Here is a 25,234-nt window from a genome sequence, read left to right as displayed (position 1 = left end):
TTTCCAGTTTTTATTGTTGCTCCCGGCCTTTCAAGTTGTGTGTCTGCCTTTCTGCTGTACACAGTTTCCTTTCAGTTTGCCTCTTTCCCGTTTAATCTATCAAGAAGAAAGACAACCCCAAAACCCACACAGCTGGGTATCAAACAGAGCCCGCGCGCACGCACCACGCACACACACTTGGTGGACACCGAATTAAGGACCCACCAGCAATGCACATCCACGTGCTTTGTGTGGCTATAAAACCACGGCATGTAACCAGCTCCTGTGTGAGGCTGAATGAGTGTCCGGACGTGAGAGCAGCCCCATGCCCACGTCCGCCACCTGAGATCAGGCAGAGAGAACTGCTGTTATTGACCCGGAGGGGTGGTTTCTTCCTCTGGAGCTGGCAATGTTTTTCATTTAATTCTAAGAGACTGTGCAAAAATTCGTTAAACTGGAGTCCAAGAAGAGCTGTTCCATCACTCGGTGTGTGCAGGTACCTCTGCCCTTTCACTAGCCCCTTGCAGTACACGACACCCTCCTCCTCCTCCTCCTCCTCCTCCTCGCACGGCATGGGGAGGGCCGGGAAAACCTCTCTGCCTCCACACTGCAGCTGCGCCCGGTCCGCACCCGGCATTGTTATTTTGGTGCGGAACGAAGCCTTGCTCCAGGACAGCGCTGTTCGTTGTGCCTCCGTGCCCTGCTTTATTCACTCCCTAAAGCAGCCGTTAGCTGGAACGGCTCAAGGCGCACCCATTCAGCCCCAAAGGACAGAACCGGCACGTGTTGGCAAAGGAGCAGGCACCCTGCGCTCACTAGGTATTACGGGCGCTTCCGCAGCAGCGGCCCACAAAGCATGTTTATTTTAAGTTTGTGTGACTATCTTGTCAACCCTGGACAGAGAGGGTCTCCGTCTGGAAAACAGAAACTGCACGGAGTCAAAGCAAGTGTCCAAACAGTGCCAGGATAACATGCCACAGCCACAGCAACCGTCACTAGGGCTAGCGTGGACATTTTCTTTGTACAGCCTTTTAGGTTGGAAGCTGTTTACGCTGGGAAGACTTCAAGGCACTCATTCTCTCTCTTTGCTCTCTGCTGAGCAGTTTGCACGAGTGGTGTGCTACAAACTATAAAAGTAACATTCAGTCCTAGGCCCGCTATCCAGGGTGCCAATTAATAGAGACTTTTTTTTTTTGTGTTGCTGGCGTGTTTCCCCAGGATGGAAATCGTCAGTACATTTTACATAGGGCTCAGACTTCCAGCAGTACCAGCTTTGGTTTTTTAATCATGTAATCTCATGCAAAGCTATCTCTAATAGGCAAATTGTCTTATCTCATTTGTAATGCCTTAACGAGTGTCTTTTATTTCTTCCACGTGACCTTTTGTCGTGTATATTGAAATGCATCATTTTCTATATACATATGTTCAGTACATTCCTGCCACTTATATGCTCTGGTTTCTTATTTGTGTTGATTATTTTTTTTTTAAACTTTTGTCTTTTGTGTTGCTGCATCAGAATTTCAGAGAAGATATCGATGTGACAGACGACAGCATATTCTTATCTTTTATTGTAACTTTCTTGTCTTCAAGATTTGGAAGATCTCCAGATTGATGGCAAGGACATTCAGTATTGCCTCTTTCTCTAATCCTGATTCTTTATTGCGATCTAGAATCTACAAAAAGCTACCGTATAAATGTATCATCACTAAATCTGGTGCAAACGTAAAACAGTAAGGTTGGCATTGAACAACTGACGGAACAGTGGAAGGGTAGCCTGATATCCCTCTTCAAAACTCACTGCCCTCCAGTTCTTGTCCCGGTCCCTGGTAGTTCTTTTGGCTGAGTTCAGCACCCTGCACTGTTCTGCAGGAGTTTGTTGCTGCTTTACTCCAGCTTCAGTTCTTCTGGCAAAGTAGGAGATGCTTTTTTGTCCAGCCCCCAAATTTATTTCACCACTCAGTGTAGGCAAGTAGAGATCGTTGATGTAGAAGTAGAGATCTAGTCTGCAGAATGTATATGCCCAAAATCAGTGGACCAAATCCTAACCTAAAACATGGTTTTGATTTCTTAGTTGCCTTTTCCAGTAATCTTTAGAACTTATAGAAAGAAACATAATGCTGTTTCAGAATGGCAAGGCAAACCTTTTGCAAACTTATCCAATAAATGTCTTCTAACTACATTTCATCTGACGCAGACGTGATTACAGCTCTGTTGGTACAGATACAAAATGCAATCCAGAATTCTCAAAGAATGCGTGAATACGATTGCAAGGCAGGAAGAAATGTTTTTAATAAATCTCTCAAATTGGGAATGGTATCATATTTTTTTGAGAACACCAAGTGTAATACTATTAAAGAAGACAGTGAAAAAATTATGCTGACAATTTGAGGGTTGATGGTCTAGACTCTGTAGTCTGCACACGGTCTTCCTGGCTGGAATAACTGAAGCAAAAGAAAGTTGGAGTACAAAATGCAAGTTCTGAATTTGACCAGCATTGCCTATTTTTGATGCTGTAGTGTGCTAAGTAAGCAATAAAGCACTGATATACACATGACCGTGCACTGGGAATATTGCTAGTCTTACCTGTAGTGAGGCTGATTCTGGAAATAAGAATGGCCCACCATCTCGCCTGATTCTCCTTTTCTTCTTCACCCATTTGCCAGACACAAAACATTGCAACACATGCCAGTGGACTTTCAGCATGGCTGAGTGGTATTAAACACCAGCATGAGTAACTGGAAATAACTTCCCTCGATCTCCTGGCCATTATCCTCCTGGTATTGTAGCCCAGCATGCAGGCTGGTTTGTTCAAGATGCGAGTGCGTTGTTGGTTCGTGTCCAGCCTGGCACCTGCTGTGAAGCTCAGGTCCTGTTTAGCGAAGCTGCCGCTCAGCCAGGTGCTTCCCTCTGTACCGAGAGGCGGGGAACCCTGTTCTTCTACCCCAGCCTCAGGAGCTTTTTGTTGCCCAGCCCTCAAGCTGACCGAGGTCATTGCCTTTTGCTGCCAGCCACTCCTCCCAGTTCAAAATGTTTTCACTCATCACAGGCCGGGTTTCCATGTGTGGCAGAGCATGGCACTGTTTCATGAATCTCAACAGGAACATGACTCCAAATACAATAGGTTTGTGACTCAGAATTTCCTTTTCAGAAGCAAAAAACACCATTAAATACCTTTCTATGACAGTGACTGCTAATGCACCGTATTCATCCAGTTCTTTGTTTTGCCACGTGCACCAAAGGTTCACTGCAGCACCCCTGCACAGGAGCATCCCTATTCACAGGCCAGCCGGGCTTCCCCAAACCTCAGCAGCAAATGCCTTTTCCACACATTTGAAGAATTAGGCACAGTTCACTTCAAAGCTTTGTCCGATTAAGGGGAAGATGAAGACGCATACTGCCATCTCTGCTGCAAGGGCACTTGGCTGTTCTGTGGTTCTTAAGAAACAAATCACCAGTACTTCTGCCCAGGGCATTTTAAGGATTTCAGCAGCCACCAAAAACTATCGGAGCACTCCGTCACTTACCAAGCACTGGGAAGGTGTCTCCTGAAACCTAACGCTGTTGTCTGAGGCACTATTTAGAGGCCTGTAATGCAAACTCCAGTACATGGGCTCAACTTCTAAAAGGCAATGCCTGTCAGTGTAAGGGTACATTATCTCAACTGCAAGAACATTCAAATACACAAGTGTTATTTTTTTCCTGAAAAGGACATGTCCTTGCCAAAGACATTTGTGTAGACAGTTTTCAAGTGTGTACTACTTCCAACCACTGCAAAATGCAGCTGCTGGCCAAACTTTGATATATGAAAGGAAGCTATAAACACTTTGTGTTTACAGAACATCTCCTTTCCTGAATCTTTTTTTTTTTTTTTTTTTTTTTTTGCTTCTGGACAGTCTCATTGGGCTGACAGGCAAATATCTAACGCAGTCTCTACAGCAGAAATGAACAGATAGTAGTAGCACACCGAAGTATTTTAGAACAACTAGATTCCTGTGAAGATATAGGAAATTAAAAGGCAAAATCTTGAAATTCTTATTCAGACTTTACTTCTTTAAATGTCCCTATGACTGATTTGTGCACGGATGATGTTTTACTTTAAACTTGAGCAATATGTAAAGGTTCAGCCTCACAAAGAGTAAAAGCGACAGTAAGGTTTCTGCCTGGTATTCCCTCCCAGAGCTTCTTTTTGACAGACTGTTATTTGGGAAGGAAAGAACAAAGCTTCTCACCTCCATGAAGCAGGCTGCACGATGCATTCCTCACACACCACCAACCCTGTGTAGTACAGTGACGGCCAAGCAGCTCCATGTCTCAAGCACCCTCTTTTTAATCGGCAACATGAATCTAATGAAGACACGAAACCAACACTAATAAACTCCCCTATATTTAGTAGCCAACAAATCCACAAGCTGCTCCCTTGATACAGCGCCTGCGCCACAAATAGGGACCTCTTCTAAAGATAATACGGTTGGAGCAGTATGTTTCTTTTTTGCCTGATGCCTAGTTAAAAGGGTGATGTCAGTTCATCCATTTTGCAAACATCCAGGACTTGAAATTGGCCCTCTGATGGAAATGAAACATATTAAAAATTAAGAAGCCAGGCTACTTCCATGAAGTATAAGGAGCTGGCTAAGGCTTGACCCCATATAAATTGTTACGGGAAGTGTGTACAAGCAGAGAGGTGATATTAATTGCAGTGCTACAACGGCCAGACGGTCTCACTGTTCCCATTTTTACCATGCTGTGTACCTTCTTTCCTCCCTCCCAGCCTTAAGACTGCTCTCCAGCTGATAGACAACAGATGGACCAGCAACAAAACAGAGTGCTTGCCCAGTGGGTAATTTCAGCAGATACTTACTCAGTGTTTTTTTTTTTTTTTGCCTTGAGTGATGCCAGTGTCACAAGGAGTTTGATCAAACTGCTTCAGATGCGTTGGCTACCAGTCAAGCATCATTCTACGTGAATTTATATATAAGCGATGCAAAGGAAATGAAGAAACGGTTAATTAGCAGCGCAGCTCTCTTACATCTCGTAGGCATTGCTGTGAATTGTGCGCCTGCTCTCGTTGGCTGGACAGGTCACTCACCTGCAGTTCAAGGCTCCTAAAATGCTTCTGAAATGGATGAGAAGAGTCATTTCTATCAAAGCTTCTGAAAAGCCCTAACAGGACTTGTTTGAAGCCCTTATACATTGTACATTTGATATCTACCATTCCTTTCTAGTACAGTGAATGTTGATGGAATTCACTTGAGTTATTCTGAGCCATCTGTTACAGAAAGAACGTTAGTGCATTTCCTAACTGATGCAGCAAGGAAATGTTTTGCTTCATTGTAAAACCATTCTTCATCCCTGTGAGATAACTGAAGAGGACTAACCTTGACCCTGCATCAGTAAAGGTGGATCACCGCCCAGTTTCTGAAAAGGAGTCTCATCAAGTTTATAGAATATGTAATAAAATTAAAAAAAAATCCAAATACTGAGATTTTTTTCTTCATAGACTGAAAGAAAATATCCATTCTTTCAGTAATGCTGCTAGTTAGTTTCTAGAATCCATGAAATACGGAACCAGGTTTTCGTATGAAGTGCATTTTGTAAAAGTAAAAGGAGAGAGAGAGAGAGAGAGAGAGAGAGAGAGAAAGCAAGCACTGTTACTTTAAATTGATTTTAATGTGTCTTCCAGGACAAAATAACAGGTGTGGATCCAAAATTCATCTGAAAAATCTGCATAGAGGGAAAGATGTAAGCATAGTTTGCACATTACTATGGAAATGCTTTTCTTTCCTTTTATGAAGTGCATCATGCCAAAACTGTCAGACCATAGAAAGCCAAATTAAAAATTACAAAAGCTTCAAAATCCTATACTGCACGTGTTAAGAAGCACACACCTGACTAAGAAGGCCATGTTATAAGGGTAAGTGTGAGCAAATATGTCAAATATATTAATGTGCATGAGTGAATCAGTAATTGCTGCTTTTTAAAAACTTTAATTTTTACAACAAATTGTGTTGTTTTGGTAGACATTTACCCTTATTCTTCCATCAAGATATCTAACAGGATGATGCGTCAACCGATTTCAGTCATTATTACTGCATTTAGTTGGGGAGAAAGAAGAAGTCAAATTCATCACAGTGATTGTTATTAAAATGAAATTCCAAACAATACAAAATAATTCAAAAAATAATGGGAAATGGCGAAAATGAAAGCAACTTTACATTTAAAAAGTTCTTATCAAGCATTATGTCACTCAGTAGATTAGAGAGCTTTTCAATAAAAACCTGAACTTATTCACATTTAATTCAGTGACAACACGTGAAATTCAGTAGGCGTAAAATTTCATTTAAAAAAACCCATGCTATGAAATGAAATGCATGATATTTTTACTGCAACAGAGTAAGTCACAGGATAATTGTCTACTGTATCAAGTCCGTTGTCAACATCACTGTGTTTTTGAAGAAACCTTGAATACAAATACAGGCAATGGAGACTAATGGAAAAAAATACTGGAAAATGAAAGATTAGGGGAACAACAGAGAAATCTTGTGAAAAATAAGGTAAAAAAAAAAAAGTTTGTTTGTTTGTTTTTCTTTTTAATATGCCAAATACTTCCCTCAGATAGCTTAAATATAGCATCCATCCCTAACACAAATGCACCCATGGAGATGATGCCAAGAAAAGGAATAGATCTAGACCATCCAGTAGGCCAATGTCACAAGATTAAGCCACATGAAAACAAAATTTAATTACTGTATCTCCAAGCATCCTTATGCTTAAATTACCTCATCTAAATGACGTACATTTCACGGTGCTTGTACTAATTAGCACTTACCAAGCACCTTTCACAAGTGCTTTGCAAACATTAAATAAGGTCAGAAATCTCTTTGCTCTTCCATAAGAGCACTCATAAATATGAAGGGTAGAGGTTCTTCGCGTATGTTAGAGCAAGGACTGCAGGACTTGACTCACAGACTTCTGAAAAATAGCGTAAAATAGGTGTGGAAGTTTTCCTAATTGCTATTTTACAGATTGAAAAACAGTAATAGAAATTAAATCACTTGTCATAGACCAACAAAGGAATTGTGGCTGAATTCTGGATTCACAGCTTTGGGCTCTTTTTATTAGATGTTAAGTATTTGATTAAGGCATGAAGCCATAGTCTGTGGTGAACCAGGTAGGAAGAGACTGTACTGCAGAGAGAAGGTGTAAAAATTCTGCCCTACCAGCAGCAACACATCTGTAAAGAGTTAAAATAAGTGCATGCTATGTGCTTATGCCAGTACTTTTGCAACTGTTTCTTAACACAAATGTTTTTGAACATGAGTTACACAAGATAGGTTTTTGTTTCCCTCCATCTCTGATGCAAAGAATGTTATTGTCTTGTATCCTTTGAGTTACTATCACAGAAAAGGGATTATTTTCACACATTACATAATGACATTACTGGTTGTGATGCCTTTTTCCACAGCCTCAGGGAATGATACAAAAATATTGTTATAGCTCTCTGAGACATATATAGAAAAGAAACAACTACTCTGAAAATTCCAGTTATGGAATAACTCAGCTTCTAGCATATTCTTTTTCCTCTACAAGAGGTAGGTCTTTTTTTGAGAGCTCTTGCAATATAGCCATTATAGAAGTTCCACAAAGAAATCCAACCTTCTTGAAGATTCTGGGGACTTCTCCACGGCTTCTACATGTCTGAACCCTGGCTGCCATATGTCATCCCCTTCTATTATTAGGTATTACATTTTGCTGAGGAAGGTCAAAATGTGTGAGGGGTGTAAATACTGCAGCAGTCATCGTTAAGTCATGCATTGATTTATTCTTGGAAACACAGGAGCTGTGGAAGCGAGTGTGCCATACAGAGCCGCAAGTCCCAAGATCCTCAATAGATAACTACAGTTAAACGTTGGAAATTACAATCACTGCATTAGCAGGAAGAAATATCTCAGGTTCACTGAGGAAACACAATATGTTGTTTTGGCTCCACTCTCCCCATGTGTTTTGTACCCTGAGGACCTTTCCTTCCATCTTCATTCACTCCTTACCTACTGCATAAAATGAAGACTGCACATCTGACAGTCTCCACAGGGACTGCCTGTTAGTACACAGGGTATTTGAAAGAATTATTAGGTCAACTTTCTCCAGCTTGGCCCCTCTGCAGATGTCACTTCAGTTACTAGAATAGGCTCTGTGATAAAAATACTTTAGCTTCTCTCCATACATTTTAGTGGGCTCTTACAAAAATAGTTATATAAAAATTATAGATAATTGTATTTGCTTTGCTTTGTGCAGTCAAAAATACCTACCTAACTTTACTGTATTTTATAAATTGAAAATCTGTATAATCCTACACTCTAAGTACACAGTGTCTCTTTTATTACTGCCAATCTAAAGACACAGACTTTTTAACACCTGAAGAATAAATGCAATCTTCACAATTCTAAAGTCACCCAGTAACTGCTGGAAAAGGTTTAATGCCAGCTTCAGCAAGAAGGAATAACTCTGGATGTCTTTCGAATAGTAACATGGCTCAAATTAAAATATGTATTTTCCTTACTTCGTTATGCACTTTTTTTTTGATGATGGCCACCAAGTAGATTTTACAGTGAATGTACTGAGACATTAAGATAAATAAAATGGTACAATGCAGAATACGTATTTTGTTTCTATTCAATTCCTAGAAGAACATGTTGGTTTTACATAGTGTCTCCCTTTGAAGAAGCAGCAGTAACGAACAGATGAACACTGAACTGTGCTTCTCATCACTGAAGTTCTTCCTTTGTTTAAAACAGCTGGATCATTGACTCTCTTGATTTTCCAACTCCGACCCATTTGACTAGGGAGGAAAAAAAACATCTATTAGAAGAATTACTGAGAGTAAACACAATGAATGAATGGTAGCGTTTTATTATGCTTCAAAACAAACTAGCCAACTCTGTGCTGAAATACACTGCCAGGAAGTTTTACCATCCAAAAATCACTTTACTTCTGTTGCATTACCAGACTAGATGCATACATACTGTATTCAAAATGCACAAAATAATTAAAGCATTGCAGATGGAAGACCTAAGAGAAGGTCAAGCCTGTTTGTTGCAGGTTTAACTCTCATTATCTTGAGTGATACGATGTATAGCTAAACACCTGCTAAGATTCTCATTTTCCCAAGTGGAAGAATTGGGCTAAATAGTCATGTAGCCATTACACATTTATCTCCTTACACTGAGAAGTGTGGAAGAGGGCCAAAAATTAAAAGTAGAGAGAAGTCTATGTTCAAACAGTGATGCAGTGCAGGAAGCAAAATGAAGAGACTAGTAAAGGGAGGACATTAGACTAACTATGCACTGAAGCATGGTGCAGAGATTCCTAAGTTTTCACTGTCAGAAGGCAGCACTTTGCCAAGAACAGTATGTGTTCATCTTTCCTCTGCATAAATTCTTGTCAGCAGCAGCTTGGAGTTGTTTGCAACACTGCAGCCTGCAAAACATCGCCCTTTGTACCTTCTTGGCAAGGTGTCATTTACCATCATCAGCCCAACCACAGACACTTCCATTACCTCTTGCCCAAATCAGGCCACTCCCTGACTAATGAATTGCATGCATTGACATAGCTTTTTCTGTGTATTGTGGCATCCTCATGTGTACGCCTGCAGAAGGATTTACCTGGCACTCCAACGTGGTTTTCCACACATCTGATGTAATTCTGGGCCTTGGGTGGGAGGTCCTCCCATTTTCGTGCACCAGTTGTGTCAGTCTTCCACCCAGGCATTGTTTCGTACTCTACTTCCACCTTCTGTAATATCTCTTGATTAGCTGTGGGAGAAGAATTTTCATCACAGCTGAGTTTAGCTACTCCACCTTAACAGAGCACACTTATGGTTCTTGTCAACAAGATTTTTTGACAACATTTAAAAATAGATAAATGAAAACAAAAAAAAACCAAACACAAACACGGGATTTTTTACTGGTTGGTTAGTTAAATCATTCTTAATTTTAGATTAATTTCTGTTAGTTGGGAAGATAACTTTGATTCAAGAAGACCCAGTAATCCGGTTTCCTCTTGTCAAAACCTTAAGATGTACCCTGTGTTGTCAGTAAACTACAGCAGTATTCTTGAGGAAATAATTTACTTGAAGTTTAGAATAGTTCCAATTTTTGTTCAGATTTGCTAACATGCACATAATAAAATTTCTACAACAAGGTCTAAAAAAAAAGAAATCAAGCCTGACTTCAAGAAGCAGTCTTTCCCAACATATACAACTTAACAGGCAGGAAAGAGAAAAATGAACATAGATATTTAATAGCATACCTGGAAAATATGGAATTCTTTTTCCACCCAATTTGTAAGCAACACCAATTTTAATCTCATCAAGGACATCAAGAATATCCAGCTTTGTTAAGGCCAAACTGCACAGAAAAACATTGGTTAGAGTCATACACATGATGAATATTTTAGTCATCTTCCTCATCAATCCCTTCCACCTGTCGTTGTTGTTGTTTGTTTGTTTGTTTGTTTGTTTTCCCCCTAGCTCTGTATTTGGAGATCCAACTCAGGCAACCCAGTAGCAGAAAATACACAAATATGAACATTGTTAATTGAATTCATGCCTCTGGGATGAATACATGACTGAGTTACTAAGATGTGTTTCCAAATGCTTGGCTGCTCATACAGGTGCAGAGTTTTCAGTTCTGTGCATTAAAATGCAAATTGACTGTGTAAAAGTGCTACTTACTGGATTCAGTTTGGGTGTGTACATTGGCACGTCACTTTATGTCACCAATAGTAATTAATTCTGTTATTCTTCCCGATTCACAACAACTATAAGACAAGCTTATTTACTAAATTGCACTTTTAAAACAGACTTCACATGGTTTTAGATGCCAGATTATGCTTGTATTCAGTACAGTCGGGAAGATCTGAGTCTTACTTTCAGTACTCTGTCTGAGCTATCGGTGTCATCAGTTTAATGAACCTTTTCCATCTTTTGAATGAGCATATTGGAAGACAAAAATAGAACCTCAGGAAGACATCATAGCAGTCACTGATCAGAATAAAACTGCATTTTAAAACTAGTCAAATCCTCTAGAAACAATATACCAGGCCTTGACTGATCATGAATAGAGAAGGATTTGGCCAAGTTTATGCATATGTAGCCCATGCTGTATGTGCCCAGTAAGTATATGCTGAATGTAAAGAGTAAACAAGACCAACTTTGGGGAAAGAAGCAACATAGAGCTAGTTCTTCAGCTTTTTTTTTCCAAGATTTTATCTCCCGTTTTTAAGTGTCAGAGTTACCAGACATAAGAGTTTTGTTGATGGAAGTGAAGTAATTGTATAGAACTGAAATGGAAGGAAATATAGTATTTTCCTAAGAAATATTCCAACATAAACCAGAGCCGTTTTAACAAAAAGCGAAATATAAATTCAAGCAAAAAAAAGGATTTTAAAAACCCTTCTGATAAATTAATGAACAAAGATCATTATACGTATTGTTTCATTGTAGCACTAACAGCATAAACAACACCAGTTAAGTCTCAGATTATAAAATATTGAAATGCCCACAGTTACTTGTCTGCATACATAAACAATTTGCCTGAATGCAAAGAGTAAGTTCACACCTTATATGAACACAACTGTAATGCAACTTTTTCTGAAAATACAGATTGATAATCAGCTTTAAATTAATGGCTCACTATAGTTACCAGCATTAGACATAAGCTAGCCTGATGGCATTATGGTCTAGACCAGTTCCTTTAAACAGCCACTTTTCCTTTAAAACATCAATTCAAATTATTTTATAATGGAAAATATATTTCATCAACCAAATAAGTCACTCAGTCCCAATTAAAATAAAAGCTCAGACCATTAAAAGCAGCATTTATAATACATTACGAGAATACACCTTTCTAGGTAAACGAACCTGTCTGAGCTGTGCCAGCTACTGTACACTGTGTGATCCCACCTATTTCACTTAAAGAGGTAAATGTGTCTGAATGATGCACAATGGGTCCTACAATCTGATCCACTAGAGCCAACCAAAACTCAAAACCAATGGTTTTTAAATAAGTCAATAAGAAAGCACTGGATCAAGAAAAGCAAACAATTTGCAAAAACTGTTATATTGATCCAAACTACACTGGTCATCTGATGCAAGTAAAGTGAAAACACGTATGAAAAAAATCATGTTTATGATGATGTGAAATCACTCCATATGAAAAAAAAAAATGTCTAAGGAGATAAAATTATTATTAGCTTAAAGACGATTTTCATTTGCCCACTGTCAATTATTGTATCATCAAGACAATTTTCAGTTGCCCGCTGTGAATAATTTAATTGCTTAAAATGTAACACTTTACTGACTTATATTAATGTTACCTACATATTTATTCTGCGAAGCACAAAATAATCACTTCCAAATGTAGCGCAAAATCTGTGATGCTTACGCAGTGAATCCGTTGATCATATGAGCATATTTCAAAATGACAAGATCTAACCAGCCACAGCGTCTCTTTCTGCCTGTTGTTACTCCCCATTCGTGGCCACGGGACTGTAAAAGATCTCCAATTTCCTACAAGAAGACAGAAAGAATGATGATGGTATTTCACTGAAAAATAGCAAGGAAAGAAAATATAAACAAATGCAGCAAGAAAAGAAAATATAAACAAATACAGACAGATAGCAAGAAAAATACAGTTGTTTAATCCCAAAGCTTTTTTTTATGGAAAAGCAAAAGAATATAAAAAATTAAGTAAAAAAAGTTTTCTTAGAATGTGACTTAGTTGGAGAGTAAAGCCTCTCACACACAAGATGTTTATTTCCAAGATACTTATTTAATATAACTATTTTTTTCTTTTATGAGCTTGCATTTATATTCTCAATCTTGTCTTTTGGCATCTATTGTTTTCAGGGACAAGACTGTACATGTTTGGGGCAGACCAATGCTTGTACAATGTCTAGGATAATAGACGCTTTGTTCATGCCTAGAGCTCCTAGGTTCTACCACAATATGGGAATGCCAACTGTTCTGTTTGGGTTGGCAATTTTTACAACATGGAAAAAAAATTAAGAAAACTTCACATTCATGATCTATAAAACTAAAGGATACCATTAATTCATTTGCAGCCATTAGAGAATGGATTTTAGTGACTACATCCTTAAATCAAATTCAGATCACTGACCTGGAGAATGCTGTGTGTATGGCTCTAATCAATATCCTGAGCTTTCTGGTTTCGTGATAATGAAAATATAATAGAGAGTTTGAAAGAATCAAAATCTGTCCCCCTCTTTTTATTGATGAATTTGTGCATGACTGGCTGACACACACCAAAATTATTCAGTACATCATATGGAACAAAGGCTGTTAAGCTCATAAATTCTATCTTGTAATTTAAGCTTTCCTGAGATGTGCTGACAGCTCCAGTGTACAACAAACCCACTGAAATGCACCTAACTAGACTACATACAATGATATCTGTTTTCATATCATTCATTGCAAGAGAACTGTCACTGCAAAATAATGTCACCACGATTGTGCTTCTCTCCTCTGAAGAAAAATGCCTGAAGTTTATCAGGCAACTCCTGTCTTCATGATTGCAACAGCCTAGCATTGTTATAGAGCCTATTTATTTGGCAGTATACCCTTACCCCTTGAACTTATTTCTTGGCAACTGTATATATTACATTTTGTAACAGTAAACCTACATTAATCTGCTCAGTTGGGAAGGCTCCAATTCCCACCCGAGTAGTATACGCCTTCACCACGCCATACACATCACCAACGTGCTGGGGGGGAATACCAAGTCCAGTGCATACACCACCTACAGTGCAGTTCGATGAAGTCACGAAAGGATACGTGCCTGTCAGAAAAACAAAACAATCCCGTTTCAGCAGTGAAAAGAAACTAAGACTGACTTGCCTTTATGAGAAGGTTTTCCTTTAAAGGAGTTTTCATCTGTATGTTTGGCTTTAAAGCTGAACTGAAATAGCAGTCAAAGCCGCGGGTAAATCCTCCTTACTACTTTCCCCCGTTTTGCCTAAAGAGAACAAATTAAGCTGTTCTTTCCCAAATTGCTTCCTCCTGTAGTGAATGATATGTATTTAGATTTCTAAAGCTCCACAGACAACACCCCCACCCCACAAATGAATGACTTTTTCCAGTCAAATAGCTGACTTATCCTGGCATTTTTGTATTAACATATTATTAGTGATCAAGAACTTCACACAGCCAAATAAGAAAATGTACTACTTTCTTACACATGAAGTATCAAGTATGTGTGATCTGTTACAATGCGCAAGTTATTTTGCATTCATCCTTTGCAGCTCTCATTGAGGACTGCCCCCAAGGGAGAAATTTAAAAGCATCTCAGTACTACTTCCATCAGACACTCGATCTATTACAGGATGCTGTTGCTGTATAAAGCTTTTTTCACTGCCCTATGTATCACAGAAAGTATTTCTGCAACATCCACAGACAGCCTGGTGTAAAGGTCACAATCTGACATTCCCAGTGCCCTACACAAGTAGCTCTGTGTATCTGCTGCAAATTTGCTACACCTTAAGAGGCTAATCAAGACCTCTACACTGTGACTTTGGATCAGAGCATCTCTCCAGCTCTGTTTCGCCTTTGTGGAGACTTAAGTGGTTTAATTAGACTTTTGGTAAGAGAGCAGAGCAGAGATAACTGAAGAAACTAGGCTTACAGGTTATCTGCACTGGTTTAATCCTCTCTCCACAGCAAAGGAATTACTCTCAGCAGTGCTGCAGTGGGCTAGCTGCATGGCATGGTGCACGACCATTTAGAAGTGATAAAGACAAGAATATCTAAGAGGGAAATTTCAACTCCACTGGAATAAAACTTCAGTAAAAATCAATATTTAAACCCTCAGCATTTAATCCTATTAATATGATCTCTGCCTCACTGTGTTTTACTTTTGGGAGATCTGATCCTATCAAAGATTATTTTGTGTCCCTATTTTCCTACTGTTTACAAAGAAGATATAAGCACAAATCAAAATAAAACTACACTCTTAGGAGTTAAATCGAGTTTACAATTTAACTTACCAAAGTCAATATCAAGTAGTGCTGCATTGGCTCCTTCAACAAGGATCTTCTTTGGGGAGCCATGTAGAGCTTCATACATAAAATATACGCCATCTCGAACCATCGGTCTTATTTTTTCAGCATATCCCTGCAAATTTGAGTGTAAATGTCAACTTTCCCAGATAACGCTACCTGAATGGCTGGAAGGAACACTGTGATCACTTTTGAAAGATGAAACATACAGAAAAACCCTAATATACCAGCTTCACTAACTGTTTTTTACCTGAAAATTTCAAAGATTAGCTTATAGTCTATTAAAAACAAATTAATATATTGAACCAGTCACATAAGAAAACACAGTTTGTTCTGGCATTGGAATGCCATAATTTCTATACCATTTCTGTTCACAGAGATGATGTATGCCTACCTCATTTTCTTGATGGACTATAGTCTAGACACAGTGACAAATAATAGAGACTAGGACTTAGAAATAATTCAAGCTCCAGAGGAAAAACAGTACAAAACAAAACACTTCCCATGAATATTAAAAAAAATATCTTTAAAGGTATGGTATTAGCTCTGAACAAGTACCAGACAAAACTTGGGGAAGTTAAGAGATATTCTTTCAGTATCTTTTTCTTACATATTCAAAGACATTTTACCAGTGGCTCTTCCGAATTTATAAGAAAAATGTCTTTTTATAAATAACACCAGGATCTTGAAACACAGATTCCACAAGCAATTCTTTAGTAAGTATGGAAGTCTTTCAGGTAGCCTAGATCAGTCATGGCCAGAATGAAACCACTAACTGCAAGTGTCACTCTGCATTCTCTTGACTACTTTAACACAGTTATTTGGAGTTTAAAAAGTAAAACATTGTATGAGAATAATAATTACATTAACTACAAAATGTATTTTAATTCCCACAACAGAACATTCTATTATGAAACAGTTACTCCTACTAAAAAGGTTTTACAATAACGACAACATATATTTCCTTAACATATACACTTGTCATTTAAATTAATTATTTTATCAGCAATAATAATTAACTAAAAAAATAGGGTTTTTTTCTAATTTCAATTTAAAATATTTTTTCTACAGTTTCACTCAAAACTGAACAAATATTAAGTGCTATATCCTTACCTTTAGCTTTTTCAGTTGTCCTTCTATATCTATTTCCAATGTTGGAAACATTGACTTGTATTGTTGTGCCAGGTTTTTAAATCTGTAAAATATTCAAAATTGTATCTGTGAAGAACAGTCTTTAAGTTACTGTTCATAGAACCTCTGGCAAGATGTGAGGGTATATTATACACTGCATACATTGACAGTTATATTGAGAAAATACACAGAACTTTGATACCTCAACCAGTGCGTTTCCCAACATATAAAATTATAATTTAAATGACAAAAAACTCTGAGAAGTATAGAAAATACACACATACACATTCTTTCCAGTTTCTTCTCCTTCTAGATAATTTATATACAAAATTCAGACACATTTTTATAAACATCTCCTTAAAAGTAAATCTGCCAGCCAAAATATACGACTAACATAATATTTAGAAAAGAAAATAGTCGTACCTTGAAGAAAATTCATCAAAGTCAGAAAGGAGGTCACAAATTCGAAGACCTGTTCGTGCGGCTTTGGAAGAATATGTTGGTCCAATCCCCTTCTTTGTTGTGCCAATACTGGTTGAAAAAAACAAAACCAAAAACCACAACCAAACATGTATTAACATATGCAAAAATATTTTTATGCCAATTAATTTGTTAAAGCTCTTCAGTACTCTATATACTGGGCAGAAGTTCTGACACAAAAAAACAGCAACAACAACAACAAAAAAACAGTCACTAACATTCTATAACAGTCAGTATAAAGCAACTTTCATGTTTCAGTGGATTTACATAAATATTGCTAATATTAATGGTATGCAGTATACCATTAAGCCTTGGATCTGGCTGAAACAAGCTGAGTCTAGAGTGTGTGTGTATACACAGATTTAGCAGAGCAATGATGGTTACTATGCTATCCTGTAGTACTACTAAGTCCCTTCCTAAGAAGGAAAGGGAACAAATGTCATTGTCACAGCTGCAGCACTGCCTATATTGTAAACAACCAGTTTGTGAGCGATGAAACTTGTTTCCTATGGCTTTGTTTCCAGTAGTCTTTTTGAGTAAGACTCAATCCAAATCATTATTTATACCATGCATATCCCAGTGAACTTGTTGCAGCCTTTACCTTGATGAGGACAAAAATGAAGCTGCTTTCCTATCTGCATGCCTATTTTAGAAATATATAATTTTGAGACCTCTGTATGTTAAGATTGGTTGAAATTGTCCAATGGGATCAACATTAATAGGAGACTAACAGGCAGAAAAATAGTGTGTTCATATGAACCTTTGTTCTTTCAGAAACCAGAATAATGAAGTATGAATAGTTACATACTGTGTAAGATTAAAATAGAAACTAATATCTCCACAAACTATAACTGAATATACATTAAACAATTACTAGCGTGTAATCTAATCTTGCCAACACTTCAGACCCAATTCAAAAAGCATCACTAGTTGGTATTAAAGAGGATTGGAAGCATCACTTTAAAGCAAATGAGATTAGAGGATTTGCTAGGAATTTGAAAATGTCTTTATATGTTGTAGAGAACTGGGAAATGGAAGTAAGAATTTATATCCTCAGTAATACCTCAGAATTCATACACTAAAATATGTAGGAACAGAATAGAGTCACAGAATTAATAAAATCAGCAAGGCTCTTTATAGATATATTGCTTTTCTGTTTTCCAAATTATTATTAATGATATGAAGGTGCTGAAAATACTTACTTTTTTCCTTCTTGTGCTTGACGTTGCACTTCCTGGAGCCCATCTACTGCCTGGTGAAAGTCAAACACTGCAATGGAAAACCAAACACATAACTACAGATCAAAGGAGAAAAGCATTCTTTAAATCACAGACATCTATAATTTCAGAACTAATTTTGTTTTCAATTTGTTATTAACAATAGTTCAAGGACTATGTTCACAATGTGAAAACAAAGTTAGTACTATGAAAACATGTAAAGCATCATTCTTTAACAGGTACAAATTCTGTTATATTTCAGATACACAACAGAATCAAGACGTATCAGATGAAATGCATGCCTCCTTTGTAGAGTAATAATGTGATTCCACCATAACTCTAAAGTGGCTGTTTAGCTTTCCTTACCCTTCAATCACCACTTACCTATATGTGCTCTGTCTGATATAATCAATCTTTTCTCCCAATCTTTTAAACCTGTAAAAAAAAAAAAAGTATATAAAAAAAAGAAGTAGGATTTCAGATGCTCTGACTGGTCCAACTTGGAGATTTACTTTGAGTTTTTCCTCTATCTTTTCTCCTAGTTTATTTAGTTTCTGAAGAATACTGCAGACAAAACGAGTAACACATAAATGACTCAAATTTTTGGTAACAAGCTTTGCATTTCCTTTTTTCAGCTTTCCCATGTTGGTATGGACTCAGCTATTTGTTCTCCTTGAACACCAGAATGCTATGGCTTACACACATTTCTTGAAAAGATTCATCTAGTTTATAAGGAAATATGATCCTCGTTTAACTTGCTATATGATAAAACACTTAAACTCCATTTGTGCCTAGCAAATAGAGAATTTACATAAAGAATCATAGATCAATTTAAAATGGAAGAGACCTCAGAAGGTCATCTGCTCCAAACCCTTGCTCAAAGCAGGATTTTGTATTCACCTGGGGAAACAGGGACGAAGAAACTCTTGGTTAAATCATTACCCTTTGAGGTAAAACAGAGCTTTGCAACACACTTAAGGATTTTATTTTCTATCTGATATAGTTTAAAATGTCACATATCGCTATGAAAACCCATGAAAAGACTACTTTTGAAAATCTCTTTGAAGACTATAACACAATTTTTAACACCGTTCTCTTCATTATTTTAAATCCAGAATGTTATCACACTGAATATTTATGGTAATAAACCACGGCTTAATAAAAAACCTCAACCTGGCTGACAATGTCAAGCAAGGTTAAATTACTTGATACAAACCTTTCTTCTCATTCTTTTCAGCTTCTTCAAATAGGCCTGGTAAATGTATAACCACTCCATTACCTTTGGGAACGTAAAAGATTTATTTTAAAGCAAGCAATAAAATACTCATTCTTATGATGCAAGGCATGCAAATACTTGCTGTCTGAAATTTTATTTAAAAAGGAGGACTAAGTTTCTCACATTTCTCACTATGTAATCTTGAGAGGTTTTTTTGATAAATCTTTACTTTGGGTAAGCAACTGCACGTCTGCTAAGATCAGAAAAAAAACAGAACTTGCTTATTTCAGGTTTGAACACAGGGCCTGATCCAAAGTCAGCTGACTTAAGCAGATTCTTTTCGTTGTTTGTGGTGGACTCTGAACAAGGAATTTAGTCGCCATTGTTCACTGCTGAAAGCTCAAAGAAGTCTGTGGCCTTATAACAGTGACAAGTCTGTGTGACAGTATTTAAATTTTCCTCAGTATTCATGTATTTATCTCAAACCCAGCTCAAACCAGTGCTGTAACGCATTAGCAACGCCTTCTCCCTACTATTGAGCTACAATTTAAGATCCACAAGCAATACAAAACTGATGAGATGTGGAGGATTAATGATGTAGTGGGCTGAAAACAGCTGCTACTTCCTTCTCGGGAACAGAAATATCTGCAAACAGTCTCTGCCTAAATTTAGGGTAACTTAGTTACACTCTTTACTACTTGACAAGAGAGTAAATTGGAAAGCCAAATAATATGCCATACTTAGCAGTATGAAAAAAAAGAAGTTTCATTTATTTCAAACATCCATTTGGAAATTATCAAATGGAACAAAATAAATTACAGATCTGTGGCTCACTGAAATACACTCATTTACTCATTTCTTGCACATTTTGTACGCATTTTTTCTTTTGGAAAGGATCATAATTTTGGATAAGTCTAAGCTTTCAGTTTGCCTATCACTTAAATAGGAGGTAAATGCCCAGTAAGCAAAACAAACTTTTTAATGATGCTGTTTGCATCAAATATCATTACAGTGAAATGTAACATCATCTTAAACAGTTTGTAATGTGAACCAAATATTTTTATATATTTATATATATATATATAAAAAAGACTGGATGATGACCTTCCAAGGAGAGCCCTATATCTTGGGGCCTATTTCTGGAAAGTCAACAAGTGGATGCCAGGGGTACATATTATTATTTATTTAGCCTATTTAGTTGTTTTCTGTGTTCTCAAAGAGTAGCATTTACATTTCTGAAATTATGACAGGAAAAAAGAAGTAGAGGGCAGGATCCAAGCTTATAACAAAGAATAAGAAAGGACAACATGATGGAAAGAGGGGGATTCTTAGCTTGTTTTCTAGCAGCAGACAATGTAGAATTACTTCATATTAAAGCAGCAGTGAAATGCAAAGTCAAACAACTGACGCTAAAGTGAATTCTATGTTTTTCTTTGCTTGTTACTATAAACTGTGGTTGTAGCTAGCTGCCCTGAAGTATTACTTCATTAAGTAAGTACCAATTTTGTCTTACCAATGAAAGAAATTGCCTTTGGATTAATGATGCCACTAGGAAACAGGTGGAAGTCATATTCTTTCCCATCAACAACCACAGTATGACCTGCGTTATTACCACCCTGCAACAGAAAGAAAGACAGGGTTAGTTATCCTATACCTTCACTCTAAATGCACTTTATTTATGTGTTTATGTCTTAGGACACTGTTTTCTCCACCTTATAGTTTCTTGAGATACTGGAGTATTGTAAAAAGGGCTCAGACAGGAGAATTATGAAGCCAAAAGATTTCTGGCATGCCCACACAAACCCACCCTTTACTGTGCCTGGTCATTTCCTTGGGGTTAAGCCTACATCTCCCAGGATTTCCTTTTGAATGGAAACTCTTCTTGCCCACTGAAAAAAAAACAGTTGCCACTTCTCAAGGTGCTCGAGATGGAAAAAGCAGGGAATGTGTAGTCTTTGTAGCTTCACAGAGTATCCCTGTCATCCCACTAAACACCATCACCACACCTTTATAGAGCCTGCTGCAATTCTTAATTTGGATGATCATCTACCACACCTGAGAGTGGAGCTGTTATTTTCTCAAGAAACAGATTTTTTACCAATAAGGCTTTAAAAGACGGTGCTAAGACACCACAGATTTGGGAAGAAGTGAATAAATAAAGGTCATGCCTTGATCGAAACTGAAACAGCAAAGAACTTTACAAATTAAACATCCTGTTTTATCAGTAGACATAATGCTTGCTGCTGTTTTGACAGTGATGTAGTTTTTTCTTCTACTGATAAGGTTGGGAAACCCGACTGCTTGTCTGCTCTGGTGCTACAGGACTTCCTTCTATTTTTTAAAATAATTACAAATCTTAGTAGATTTGCTGTGAAGTCTGAATGATGTGGAAATGTCTGAAATGATGGCGTCTACTCGAAGGAGAACTGAGACTGTTCCTGATAATTTGCAAATAATAAAGAGTGTTGGCTGAATGACTGGAAATGATATATGACTGTCCTTTCTCACAGAGCTTTCATTTATAATAATTAATCACGCAACATTCATCCAAAGTTTCATTTACTCATTTGCTCATATGTAGTGTACAGGAAAATAGCAACTAACATTCCTTTCAAAATGTGGGTATATGCTGAAACACAATACTAAAAAAAAAAGAAAAAAGATATGGGTTATAAAAAAAACAACTTTTAAAGAAGTAGGGATGGAGAAAAACATTAAGAAAGAAATAGTGCCTTTAGATATGACAAAAGTAATTCTCATGTTCTGGAAGATGTGAGGTCAACAGTAAAGTTTAAAAATATACCGTGCCAAGGGAGTGTACAAATTTCATTTGATTTTGCAAATATCTGGGTAGGTCATCCTTTGGCTGGGAAGGACTTTAAAGTGTCTTGCTAATGCAGAGTTATAACTTGTCCAGAGAATCCTGAAGAAAGCAGAACCTTCCACAGTATTTAGTTTGCCTATCAGATGTAATAGGCCAGCCGTAGGAACCTGAATCCAGTCAAAGGTATTGAGCTAACTAGCAGCCTAATAAATCATGCAGGAGACTCCTTTACATGATAATTAAAAGGTCAGAGATTGGATGGATTGTAGTGATAGAAAACTAACTTATTTTATTATACAGGTATGGGGCTGAAGAAAGAAGCTAGTAACTATTGAGACAATGAGCTTTCCTTTCCTGTTTGTGTATAGAAGGCAGCAAGATGGAAATGAACTCAGTCTGGTTTAACACTGATTTAATCTCTGCTATAAACACCAATTTTCATGCTTCCTGAGAAAATGGGGAACCTGGTTCCTTCAAAAGTATTTGTTGCTACTAATACTATAACTATATTCTGATTTTGTTAATCACCAGGAAGATTAAAAAATGAAATCATGGCTTGAGGATTCACCATCTGAGAGAAAACCACTCCTAAATTATAATCAAAGCGCTTTCTAAAATACTAAAATTTTAGAAGCTGGGATATAATGGTATGAGAATGTTTATGAAAGACAGTTTATGATTTTCAAATGTTTCCGGAACAACTGACGCCCAAACAAATGCTGTCTCTTTCTTTAGCAAATGCTTAAAAAGGGACATTAATTTTAACTTCTTAATCAATCAGCTGTGAGAGCTGGCATATATAAAAAATGCTGAAGCACAGAAACGTCAGCAGATATATATATATATATATTGCATCCTGTAATTGCCAGAATCTTTGAAGCCACTTTCCGTCTGTCTGGACAGAAAATATAAATTAGGAATTCTGTGACAGACCCTACAAAACAGCACTTTTCTAACCTAAAGCTAGAGTTGACAACCCTGGAACTGCTTTTGTTTGTTGCTCACGTTCATCTGCATTTCCTGAAGAAGTGTCTACTAAGTATATTTTTACAGCTCAATTTAACACATTTCTACTAATACAATTAAAGTGGTAGCAGAGCACCGAATAGTCCAACAGACATGATCAAACATCCAAAACATAACTGGTCTGATGGGCTACTTTCTAATTATTACCTCGTCACCTTAGTAAATTAGATATATTTCTCATATTAAGTTCCACAGATATTCTGATGACATATTGCCAGTCTATTAGCTCAGATGTTAGAGACACCTACTTCTTTTCTACTTTTATCTAAGTTCTGCGAGCCATTTTTTTTCTAATGAAGTATATATAAGGGGAACCTGAAAGCTTGCATGGGCTTAATCGGAACATTACACGATCGAAGGGCCAGAGATCTACCTAGCACACTGCACCCAGCTCTGCACGATGAGCTTCCATTTAATACCCAGACCAGCTCACAGAATCTCTCTTGTGAATCACAGTACTGTCCACTGGTCTCACTTGAATTTTATACCGCTTTGAACATTTGCACTTTTCTAGGTCATATCTGCCTTCTGTCGTGATTCTGAAAAGCCTTCTCTATTGACGGGAGTGTTAAGGCGACAACTGACAGATTAATCACCAGTGCTACTTTGGCATCATCTGTACTGTGAAATCATGGTATGACCAGAAATAATGGTTTGTGTTAAATTCCAAAATCTGTGAAGCATGGGCATTCCCGTTAAACTAGTATGGTGTGGGGAGTTCTGTGCCCCAAAGGAACCATTAAGAGAGCTGCTGAAGCTTCAAGAGGTTGAGTGCAACTGGGATGACATCTACAACATCAGTACCCCTTTAACCTGAAGCCTTCCTGCAGCAACTCCAACATGTTTTGCAGCCACCTGCACGTCTAGCAACTACTAAAACTGTACCAGATGCAAGAAACCTACTAGGTGCTCTGTAAAGGCTGTAGTCATTGGTGAGGCTTCAACAATGAGATTGGATCGGGGCTATCAATTACAGCAACAAACACCAGCAATGAAATGGAATTTGAGAACTAGAAAGTATTAAGCATGCTGAAGATAACATGATAGATATCTTACAACAGTCACAGGTGTCATTTAGAAATCTTATCTCCAGAGAGCACACAGAAACCCTTTTGTCAGCACTGCCCAGACCCATGAATACTGGTTGACTGCACGGCCATGGCTGTATTCAAGTTCCAGAGCTGAACAATGCTCGTTTCTGACCATATTTAGTGGGTGTTTAAATTTAATCAGGTGCCTAGGGAAAAAACAACTTATACTGAAGTCATTCATAGCCTGCAGTGGAATATTAATATTCAGTTTTATGAAAGCACCTGCATTGCTTAACAGAGTTTTTATTAACTTTTAAAACTCTACAAGCTGACGCTCTATTAACAGCATTAAAAATGTACCATTTCAGTTTATTTTCTCTAAGGGATCCTCTACTACCTTGTGCTGTTTTAAGTCATACCTCCTCTCTTCTAAAATCCAGCAGACCACCAGCAAAGTGGTTTAAATTCAGCAACTTAAATGCCTGTCATTCCAGGTGGGAAATAAACTTTGATTATAAGATAATGGAAGGAACTGTAACATTGTTTTCAAGCAACAAGGAACATACTAGGCATTACTTTCAGAGCAGAATAATCCTATATGGTGATTTTTTCCACTACATTAGTTTATTCAAAAAATGCTTTCCCAATTTTTCTATTGCTGACCTATTTGTGATTTTGTATTATTGTATAAAAGTGATGTACTTTGATTACTGTTCTATACTACGTGAACAAAACCACTGCATGAATGTAATAGCTTCTCAATCTATTGTATCTTGCCAGTTTTACCAACCACTTATTGGTATAAATAATACCTTTAAGGAAATTGATAATTATTATGAACAGGTTGGTACAGGAGAACATGCAGTTTACCTTATTTTTAGTAGAGCCTACGAGAAATATTAAGAAACAAATTCACCTTCCGTAGTGCTCAGCCATTTCAAGGCTGGTTTGATTTATTTTTATTTTTTATTTTTAAATCAACTCCTGTATTCTCTGAAGTTGAAATATCCCCAGGTGTAAACAGTTTCCATTCAGAGCAGTAATGAGGCTGTTCAGTACCTGCAGCGGAAACTCTTTGCTCCCACCTAGCCTCATGATACACATTTGAATAAGGCGGAAACGCGTCCTGATGCTCAGATTAATTTCTGCCTGCACTTGCCATGGAGCTAATGTGCAAGAGAACGCATTCTGCATATGTGGGAGGAGTGTTTCCAGATGCTCTTCTGGTTTCTGCTAGTTACTGCACCTTTCCTTCACGCAG

The 25,234-nt window shown here is 37.5% G+C and overlaps 1 protein-coding gene across 1 annotated transcript in view; it reads right to left on the bottom strand.

The window, feature by feature from the left end:
* Positions 1 to 7,778: 7,778 nt before the first annotated feature.
* ADSS1 (adenylosuccinate synthase 1) overlaps positions 7,779 to 25,234 on the bottom strand; it is a 27,579-nt gene continuing 10,123 nt past the window's right edge. The window contains exons 2-13 of the mRNA XM_080596355.1: positions 20,606 to 20,708; positions 19,093 to 19,155; positions 18,261 to 18,311; positions 17,862 to 17,928; positions 16,603 to 16,710; positions 16,162 to 16,243; positions 15,037 to 15,163; positions 13,678 to 13,832; positions 12,420 to 12,544; positions 10,285 to 10,382; positions 9,639 to 9,788; positions 7,779 to 8,815 (exon numbers count right to left, since the gene is read on the bottom strand). Coding sequence (XP_080452481.1) covers positions 8,763 to 8,815; positions 9,639 to 9,788; positions 10,285 to 10,382; positions 12,420 to 12,544; positions 13,678 to 13,832; positions 15,037 to 15,163; positions 16,162 to 16,243; positions 16,603 to 16,710; positions 17,862 to 17,928; positions 18,261 to 18,311; positions 19,093 to 19,155; positions 20,606 to 20,708 — 1,182 coding nt within the window. The 3' untranslated portion in view covers positions 7,779 to 8,762. The remainder of the gene's footprint in view (positions 8,816 to 9,638; positions 9,789 to 10,284; positions 10,383 to 12,419; positions 12,545 to 13,677; positions 13,833 to 15,036; positions 15,164 to 16,161; positions 16,244 to 16,602; positions 16,711 to 17,861; positions 17,929 to 18,260; positions 18,312 to 19,092; positions 19,156 to 20,605; positions 20,709 to 25,234) is intronic.

This window comes from Anser brachyrhynchus (genome assembly GCF_964034855.1).
Source record: "Anser brachyrhynchus genome assembly, chromosome: 5".
Classification (NCBI taxonomy): Eukaryota; Metazoa; Chordata; class Aves; order Anseriformes; family Anatidae; genus Anser; species Anser brachyrhynchus.
This window is presented reverse-complemented; position numbering and strand designations above follow the sequence as displayed.